The sequence below is a fragment of the Pagrus pagrus genome (assembly GCF_965226575.1).
Source record: "Pagrus pagrus genome assembly, chromosome: 8".
Taxonomy (NCBI): Eukaryota; Metazoa; Chordata; class Actinopteri; order Spariformes; family Sparidae; genus Pagrus; species Pagrus pagrus.
Genome location: NC_140192.1, coordinates 24,658,904 through 24,669,233, shown reverse-complemented (window position 1 = coordinate 24,669,233; position 10,330 = coordinate 24,658,904). Strand labels below are relative to the sequence as shown.

General features: G+C 42.0%; 1 protein-coding gene across 1 annotated transcript; it reads left to right on the top strand.

Annotated features, from left to right (window-relative positions):
- The first annotated feature begins 1,946 nt into the window (after positions 1-1,946).
- ido1 (indoleamine 2,3-dioxygenase 1) lies at positions 1,947-9,774 on the top strand. Its single transcript, XM_084360480.1, has 10 exons — positions 1,947-2,107; positions 2,949-3,044; positions 4,267-4,386; positions 4,479-4,597; positions 4,706-4,720; positions 4,804-4,903; positions 5,028-5,145; positions 5,226-5,277; positions 5,933-6,081; positions 6,169-9,774. The coding sequence occupies exons 1-10, from the start codon at positions 2,024-2,026 to the stop codon at positions 6,561-6,563; spliced, it is 1,248 nt and encodes a 415-aa protein (XP_084216606.1). The 5' UTR covers positions 1,947-2,023; the 3' UTR covers positions 6,564-9,774.
- Positions 9,775-10,330: the final 556 nt, after the last annotated feature.

The window sequence follows — 10,330 nt, the reverse complement described above, 5'->3', positions numbered from 1 at the left end:
GTGTGTGTGTGTTCACACCATAATCTATATATGCACATAGCTGAAGATGAATGACAGAAATTAAATAAAAAATGAATCAGATAATAAAATGTTCTGTTTTTTTATTCATGTGTCACTGTATCATTCAGGAGCACTGTAAAGAGAGAGAAAAAATGCATGAGTCATCATAGCTGTGGAGCTATATATAAATAATCTGCTCTTCCCTGGTACTAAATTAACTCCTCTGGCTCTGTTAAACTGCATTATGACTGCATGAGATCCTCTGATGTGTCACTATATCGATCAAGCCAAACTCTTTTGCTATCATTTGACTCACTGGCTGGGTTTGGAGAACAGTATCCAACAAATAAATGGGACATTTTTATAGAAATGTTGATGTATAGTTATACAGGAAATATGATGAGCAAAGATGATGGAAATCTGATTGATGCCCCCCTTTCTTAAAAAATGTTGTCGCTCTTTTACTCTTACTCTTTACTGACTTCCAATTCCTATAGGTCAAGTTCCTGAAATAATCAGTCTTTTACTTCTCATAATGAAACCAGAGGCACCTTTTGGTTAGACCTAGTTGTCTGGTAAAACTCCATGAGCCAGCCTGGAAAGCTTAATACAGAATTTAATCCACTCCATTAGATCCTTTTTTTAAATAATAGATCCAGTTATATGACATGAAACTGACAGACTGTAGACTTGCTTGCATATGACCATAATCTCATATCATGGTTTTTGCCAGAGCAGCTGACAAGTGGCAACACCAGGTCAGTTGTCCCAGGCTCTGGGTCATGAGAGGACCTAAATGGGACTAAAGGCCCCTCTAACCCTTAAGATACTATGCTGAATTGCTTGTCTAAGCGGACACAAAATGATAACCTGTTCATACCGAGAGATTGCTCTGGAGGTGGAGGACCAAGTGTTATTGAGTCACTCTGCAATGTTCAGTCTGCTCCACCAGGTGAGGCTGACAGTCTAAATTTCATGAATCCTCTCTAACACTGCAATCGTGTTGTAAGGGAATAACAAATATAAAATACTGAAATAATGTAAATGAAACCCTGAATTTGGTGTCTGTACATGGCCAAAGAGGAGGATATAGGACTGGATTTGGAGGTGCAGATAACCTTTGGTATTTCTTTCTTCCCTGTCTTCTTAGAATTAAATATCTTTTCAGTGTTTTGTTCTTTCAGCCACTTTTCTCTGACTTTTGTTATCCGCAGTAATGTTTTTTATACCAAGCATCTGGCTGCTTTTAACCACTGCAAAAGCAATTTGAGATCAAGCTCTCTTTTTTTTTTATAAAATCAGCAATGTTACACATAAAAATAACGTAAATAAGAGTGCAGTTTTTCACACACACAAAATGGAGTTTATATGTGATGTACACATGACTAATTAAAGGATCAGTTCACTCTAACATTTAAATTCTGTCATTAGTTACCCACACTCATGCTGATGGTTTCGTAGTCCACAAAACATTTCTGCAGCTTCACAGTAAAACAGTGTATCAGCATGATCCGAAACAGCTGAGGTGTAAATAATGTCTCTTCAAATCAATTTGTGAACTCGTGAACTCAAGCCTTGGATTACAGAGCCATTTTATGTTTTTCTTCTGTTGTTTTTTACATTAGGTAAATAGGTGGATAAAGACTGAATTTTCTTTTTTGGGTGAACTTATCCTTTAATTCATTGGAAAAGCAAAAGAATAACAGGAGCTGGTCAAATTAAATGTGATACAATAAAAACCCTTTTCACATGTTGAATGCTTATTGATGTGCAGACGTGATAACTGTGGACCTCTGCTCCTTAATGATTCACAAAGCAAGCCATAGCTACTGATTTTCCACACTTAACTCAGAATGGTGCAATAGCAGACGTGAGGCACAAATGTTGTGTAAGCAATTGTCAACATTGTTGACAACAGGCGCTAAAGTGAACTCTGTGCCTGAGTCCACACAGGTTGGGATCTCTTGAAGCATTCAGATAGTCGCAGGATTGTTGCTGTCAGTGGGTTTCTGTCACAATCTCTATGGCTGCTGACGCAGAATCTCTTTTCTCTCTGGACTCCTACCATGTCTCTGAGGAGCTTGGATTCATCCTCCCTGATCCTCTGGTAGGTGGAAAAGCTCAGCGGATAAATGTCCTTCTCTAACTTTTGGATTTTACCTTATACACAAGCCGTCATTATGAAATATTGGATCTGTTTCTAAAAGATTGTTTAACTGAAAATAAAGTAGCTTCACATTAAATGAAAATGGTAGTTTTGGCAGTTCTCAAACTTTAAGCTTGTGGTGTCGATTGACACTGAGTTGACTGAGGGAAGTTAAAATTTGGCATTGTTCCTGTTTGCTTTGTGTGATGAACTTTATTCCTACAGCACTGTGTTTTTACAAAACCACATTTTGTTTAATCCCTCTGCCAAGTCCAAGGTTACTTTGCATGTAGCAATGTAAAACAATAAAATGCAAATTTAGGTATGAGGCCTTAAAATCACAAATGAAAATGTGTAAGATTGTTCCATCATTTTGCACATTCACATCTGTAGTGCTCAGAGGCATACTTGCCAATGCTTCTGGTTTCCTCCGGAGGTCAGAAATATCTTGTTTTTCTCCAAATAAATGAGAAATTGTCATATTTTTTCCCCTTTCAGTCATCATAACCTGTACTGTACATCGTGTAGTCTGCTGTACTGTGTCTTCTCATCCTCCTCAGTGAATGACAGACGGACAGAGAACTGGAGAGGAGAAAGAAGATTTTAACAAATTTCTCCTGCTCTTGCATTTTACTTATTATTTTGTTATTTCTTATTCTGTAAATGCTTCGGTTGTCAAAATCCTCCCTATTTTTGAGCTGTCAAGGTTGGCAGGTGTGCTCAGAAGTGCTGTTTCATTTCCATTTGCCATGATGGTCAACATTTCCTTACCATGCACACGGTGCTCTTACTTGACTTTCAGGAAGAGCTCCCACCGTACTACCAGCCATGGATGGATATTGCCCTACGAGTTACAGAGCTCGTGCACTCTCACGAGCTGCGCCTCCATATTAACAAGGTGAGTGGGGACAATAAACTGACAAGGGCCGCGTTTCCCAGATTCGTCAAGAAGCTCTTAAGTGCTAAGATCTTCTTAGGAGCGCTCTTAAGAACGCTGTGAAAGAAGGATGCGTTTCCCAGAGTCGCACTTAGCTTAAGAAGATCTTTCACTAAGAAGGAAATGTAAGATCGAGCTGACCCACTCTTAACAGCCTTCTTAGCGACCAAATGCTCAGTGATCAAGCCGCGTCAGGGAAATGTATATCTTCCACTCTTCGAAATAATAAAGCAATGCTCAATGTTGAAATGCGCTCATAGCTGCGGACCACTGGCGCAAGAAAAAAGAAAAGAAAATGGTAGATGAAAAAAAAAACCTTTTTATTGAATTACACGTGTAAGTTTTCCACAACATCTGCATATATGAGTTTATAGTACTACACATAAAAAAAACAACAACCCTGTGGCATTTCACAGATATCAAGGGAACAGATTTATTAAACTCAGCTGGACCTCATCCAGAGAGGCTTCCCCTGCTACTCTACAGTATATAAATGCGTTGCCAAAGTCCGCGCGTGTGAGAAACCACGGCTGCAATACAGCACATTCTCGCTGCGAACCAACAGCGTCGCCGTGCGCGAAGCCAGACGGTTTTACATAAATGCATACGTGCGTCAGCACTTCTCCCCACTGGACGTGCTGTCAGACCGGGCTGTCCAGGCAAAGTACCGGCTGCCCCGTGCGGAGATCCAACGGCTGATCACTCTGTGCTGCACCTCCGGGCTGAGGCCAAAATTGCAGCGGGTTGCTCTCTGGATGTGTGGAGACACCAGAGTGATCAACCGTTGGATCTCTTTGCCTGGACAGCCCGGTCTGACAGCACACACACACACACACACACACACACGCACACACACACACACACACACACACACACACACACACACACACACACACATAAAGAGGTGGGTGATCGATTTGCCTGGCATCGATTGATTCAGCACAGCAGCACCGCGGTGGACAGCGCCCACTAAGAGCTTCTTCAGAAGCTTCTTTGGCTGGATCTTCAGGTTCTCCTAAGAAGGCAGTTAAGAACGCATCTGGGAAACACCCGTATCTTAGCGCTCCTTCTTAGCCGAACCCTTCTTAAGTCCTTAAGAACGATCGAATCTGGGAAACGCGGCCAAGGACAATTCACTGTGTTTATGGAGCCATGGTTCAGTGTTGATACTCTGTCTGTCCAGATGCCACTGCTGAGCACCCAGTATCTGCAGAAACACCGGGAGTTGCGGCTGGCCCACCTGGCCCTCAGCGTGATGACCATGGGCTACACCTGGCAGGGGGGAGAGAACAACACAGTCGAGGTATCTCTGAGTCTTTTTGACTGTTCCTTGATATCAGTCGCTCTAATCTTCTATTTCATCTGACTTTGAATCTTCGATAATCTTCCTCTTAGATGCTGCCGCATAACCTGGCTGTCCCGTACTGGGAGGTGTCACAGCGTTTGGGACTTCCACCAATCCTAACCCATGCAGATGCAGTACTGGCTAACTGGAGGAAGAAGAATCCAGAGGGGTGAGGCCAGTTATCTTCTGCATATGGTTTGATTGCCTCCCAAACTGGTTTCAAGTCTAAATCTGCTCTTTTTCTTTTCTACGTTCATCTTTGTGTCCCCTGTGCCAGGCCTTTTGACATGGAGTAAGTGCACTTGAATTATGGTCCTCAAGACATAATGTACCATGATATTCGGATGTAGGCTAAGGTTATTGTTTTACTCGCAGGAACCTGGAGCTGCTGCTCAGCCTTCCAGGTGGAGACAGTGTCCGAGGTTTCTTTATGGTTACTCTGCTGGTGGAGCTTGCAGCTGTTCCTGCATTGAGGGTAAGATACTATATTAATAAATAAATCAATTCATATATTATGTACTTGCGAGATGAGAAAAAAAAAATCACCTTCATACAACAATAAGATGGACGAAACCCTTAAAACTGGAGCTGTGTTGCAGAACATTCCTACTGTGATCAATGGTGTCAGGTGTGGTGACACTGAGGCTGTGGCCAGAGCCCTGGAGGACATCAGCCAGTCGATACAGGACATGACAGATGCACTCAAGCTGCTGCATGGTAATCACTCAAACATAACTTAAAAAAGTATTTGTATTACCACATCAACAAGAATTTTGATTAATGTGTTTTTTCTTAAGTGTACGTGGAACCGTCGGTCTTCTATGGCATCATGAGGATCTACCTGTCAGGGTACAGAACTCCCTTTGTTTTCATTTGACTTTAGTCTTCTAATTGCAAAGTAGAGCTGCAATTTTTAGTCAACTAATCAATAAGTCGATTGAAGGACAATCAAATGCCAACTATTTTGCTAATCGAAAGAAACAATCTGGAAACATCACTTTGGGCTCGTTCCCAGATAGCAAAATTGTACCAGACACGTTAATCCGGCCCACATACCACGTGGAATGATGGCACTTGGGCAGTCCACTCTGAGCCACAAGCAGGCCAGCAGATCCAGGCCACAGAATAGAAATGAACTGTGGCCCAGATTTGGCCCAGTTCTGTTTTATTTAGTTCGCTGTTGGCTGACATGTGGCCATAGTATGACCTGCTTGTGGCTCAGATCTGGCAAACAGGAGTGGACCGCCCAAGTGCCATCATTCCACGCTGTATGTGGGCCAGATGAACATGTCTGGTGTGGGCCAGATCTGGTCCACAACAATTTTGCTAACTGGAATCCAATGAGCATTTGTCATAATTTTTTGACATTTTATAAACTATGATTAATCGATCAATAATCTGCAGATTCTTCTATAATGAAGATGATTGTCAGTTGCAGCTGTACTGTAAAGTAAAAGATGTTTTTGAAACGTGTGTGTGTTTATGTCCATGCACACCTGCATAGGTGGAAAGACAACCCTTGTATGCCTAATGGGCTGGTTTATGAAGGGGTCCAGACAGAACCGATGGAGTATTCAGGTGGCAGCGCTGCACAGAGCAGCCTGCTGCACTGCTTTGATGAACTTCTGGGAGTTAAACATGAAGCAAAAAGTGGTAAGATGTCCATTTTTTTACCTCGATTGATTACAACTGTGCCATCGAGGAATGAGGAATCATTGTGATGTATCTGCCCTAATGTAGGTGCCTTTCTAACCCGCATGAGGGACTACATGCTTCCCGCACACAAGCAACTGATCCAGGACATCTCGTCCCAACCCTCTCTAAAGAGTTTCGTCCAGCAGCAGGCCAGTGAGCGGCTAAACCAGGCCTTTGAGCACTGTGTCACAAAACTGTTGCTTTTGCGCAACTACCACATCAACATTGTCAGCCGCTTTATCACCGTACCTGCAGCCAGAGCACGACAACTTCGTGACAGGAGCCAGGACTCGGAGCTGGAAATGGTCAGCAGAGCACCCACAGCATTAGAGGAGAGGGGCACTGGTGGCTCCGGCATCATGACCTTCCTTAAGACTGTGAGGGACCAGACAAAAGATGCCTTCCTGCCTGAGAGAACAGAAATGAAGCACCAGAGCTGATGTGTGAGCAGTGTCTGCTGCATATATGTCATTCAAAGGATGCATTTCACGTAGCTTTGCTGTGTTCCTTAACAAACCTCAGCTCTGAGTGATACCCATTATTCAGTCCAAATCCTAATTTAAACCATTGCTCTGACTTTCCATGAAATTCAACCGCTGATTCCTGCTTTAATCTGAACTAGAGAACAAGAGAGTTTGTCTTCTGTAACATGAACAAATAGCAGCTGCTATCTGTTCAGTTTTATCACCCTAAAGTAAAAACAGATACGTGAGGGAAGTTTGCAGCTGTCAAAAAATGGATCATTTGAAAAACTGAAGTCCTGCAGTACCTTGTTAAACCATGGCAGGGCACTAAAGGGCAGCATTACAATTCAGACGAAAGGAGGATTGTCTGTTAAAGGCTAAAACAGTGGGCAAAACCTGAGTCCCAAAGGCATGAAGGCTTGTGATATACCTGATGTAATAACGTATTCATCATTAATGACAGTCATTTGACGAGGCGTGAAACCCACACTAGCTGAAACCCACCCTGACACACTAAAGCAGGCTGGAACATGACCTTTTCCCTCTCTGTAAATAATCAGCCTTTGTTGCGTCTTTACTCCACACCGTGTCCTTACAATGGGGTTGTCATGTCGAAGTACAATGCACAATGCAGCGCAGAGATGCATCACTTATCAGGGTGGTTACCTCAGCACCTCTGCTATCCTCCTCCAGCCCACATCCAGCCCTCACATGCCCTACAATACTTCCTGGATGGAGTGTGGAAAACCCAGAGCGATGAAGGGATGGATTGTGTCATGAATGGCTCACGCTGTGAGAGCTTCACCTTTCCTGGCTCGTCTCCACCGGTGTTTTATTACGATAGCAGCTTGGCAAGATCAGATAAGGCAGACTATGTGGCAATTAGACATGACAACTCCCCTCAAACCTGCAGGATCTACTTCTTCCTACCCTCTTTCTTGTCTCTTGCTGGGTAGCAGGAAAGATAATGGAAGAGAGGATTAAACAATTACACATATAGCCTGTCAAGATTCTAGTGTCTGAGACATTTGTTTAAAGGACAAGTTGACCCAAAAAATTAAAATTCAGTCTTTATCTACTCACCCCCATGCTGATGGAAAGCATTCTCCTAAACAAATGAGGTAGATGGGGACTTGTCCAACGCAATCCAAGTCTCCAGAAGCCCTGCGATCCCGTATTGATTTGAAAAGTTGTTTTTTACACCCTTGATGCATGTTCGAGCTTGTGCACCAAATTTAGATGGGGTGCACACTAACGCTTTGAGCTTAGTAGCTACATTGAAAATTTTGGCGTTGAGAAGGGTGTAAATAATACCTTCAAATCAATTTGGGATCCCGGGGCTTCCAGACACTTGGATTAGAGCCATTCTATGTTTTTATGTTTGGTTGTTCTTTTACATTTTAAAACTAGAATCACCCGCAATAGAATGCATACCTCTGCCAAGGCCCAACAGTCCCTTTTAAGTCAATCAAGCCTAATCACCATTGGTACCCCTCTGAATCCTAATGATCTCAGCTGCACATTGGTGGTAGTTGCAGGTTTCCATCCTTATTTGTTACCATATAGATACTGAAGACTACCCTCAGAAAACATTTATAAATTCCCTAGATCCAGATTTTTATTGGGATCCACAACAAATTGTACTCACTAATGGATATCAGGGTACCTGAATATTCCAGATTTGTTTCATCAGGATCCATGCATTATTCCCTGAGAAATAAACAGAATTGTCAACAAAAATAAGGCCTAAATATTAAAGAAATTGAGAAAAAAATTCCTGGATCTGCACCAAAAGTTGATGGGGTCTATTCTGGGCAGAGATCAATCCCCCATCTAAGTTTTGTGGAAATCCGCTCAGTAGTTTTTGTGTAATCCTGCCTACAAACCAACCAACAAACAAATGGATACGTATAAAAACATAGTCTCCATCTACTTCAGTTGCTTCAGAGATTGCTGCAAACGCTACGAAACTTCACCCGACTTCCCATCAGCATGTTGGTGAGTAGATAATGACTGAATTTTAAGCTTCGGGTGAACATACCCTTTAAATGCTTTTAAAAATATTTTTTTATAACTGAGAAATCAGTAGGCTGTCATTCATTCATTCATTAGGCTGTCGTTCATTCACTGAAATACATTCACTCAGACGAGTTTCATAACCTGGTCTTAGAACGTGACAGTGAGACCGAGGTGAGGAGGTGAAAGGTGAACAGAATATCCGCAGGGATGGAGAGAGTTGGGTGGTGGTGGTGACAAACAGCGTGCTCACATGTCACAGTGATCTGATTAGAACCTTCTTCCACAGCCAACGCAAATAATCCCCTTCCTTATTGCTTAACTGTGGAGGACTCCCTGACAACCCGACAGTAAACACAGGCCATCTCTAAGGATGTCTTCATTGTGTAGTCGGGGCTGGGCCTGCACCGACGCTGAAGTTTCACCTCATGTCACAACAGTGGCTGATTTCAATATAGGATATGACACACACATATGTATGCACACACCCGAATCGTTTGTGTTGTTCTGATAATGCTGTGACATGTAACACATAAGAGAAGTGTGTAAAGGGTCAGTTTTTTAGTTATAAAGTTACATCTTGGTTTAAGAATCAACTCCGAAAGCTAAATCAGTGTTTTTCCTCTGGGCAAAGGGCATCTGGAGTCACTCTTGTTTTCATGAAATCTACTCAAACATCCACGTTTGATCCATCAGAGCCGACAGGATTACAGGCGTGGGTTCTCCTTTTGGTTAGACAATCGGACATCTTGCCTCGGTGGTTAACCACAGGATATCCTGGATTCTGTTATTTCAAAATTGAATTTATGATGCTGCTGCTTACCTCAAGCCAAGCAAAGCCAGGACCTTTTCTCACCCATGATGGCAGCAGTGCAGGATTGATTGTCTTTGGCGTGCACACGACGGGCGTAGCTGGGAATTATGGGTCGTGCAGTGCAGTAGGTGACTCTGGGCGTTTGAAAACTTTCTGCTCATCTGGACTTCACTATCTTTATCGAACACACCCACAGGTCAGATACAGCTTCATAACTCACTTACTGATCGGTTTGGATTCAACCTCAGTTCAATTTGTGCTCTATATATTCTGACAAAACTCTGTCATCACCAGTCTATCATTGCCAATTACTAAAATCTGTCTATAGCAGATAATAAAGCTTCAGTCTGACAGTGATTTTGGCTTGGTCTCTTGTTTTTCTTTCTGTGTATGTGTATATATATTTGAGACCAGATACTCCTGAGGATGTTGCAGCCACAAAAAATATATGCATAGTCAAATCATAAAACATAAGTAGACACCATTGAAATAAGCACATAGCAATATGTGTGAGGTAAAGATATAATGTGTAACATTTAAGCATTAAAATGTCAAAAAATGAAAAGACCTTTGTTATGTACTTTGTTGAGCTGTGTACTCACATTACCCCAAAATGGAGTCCAGAGAAATCTGTAAGATTACTCAAAGTAAAGTTATGTTTCATTAAATCACTGGAAGCGTTGTCAATGGTGTTTGTTTATCAATGAAAACTACAACTCCCATGATCCCACACTTATGTCTCATGTCAATTTAACCCCTAATTGTAGACATTGCATAATTTGCATTTGAAAACTATAAAAGAAAATAAAGAAATTAGGACTAGCAATGGAGCAGTAAAAAATCATAAGACACATGAATTCAATCCATTACAATATAAGAACAAAATAAGATAAATAAAATAATAAATAAAGGA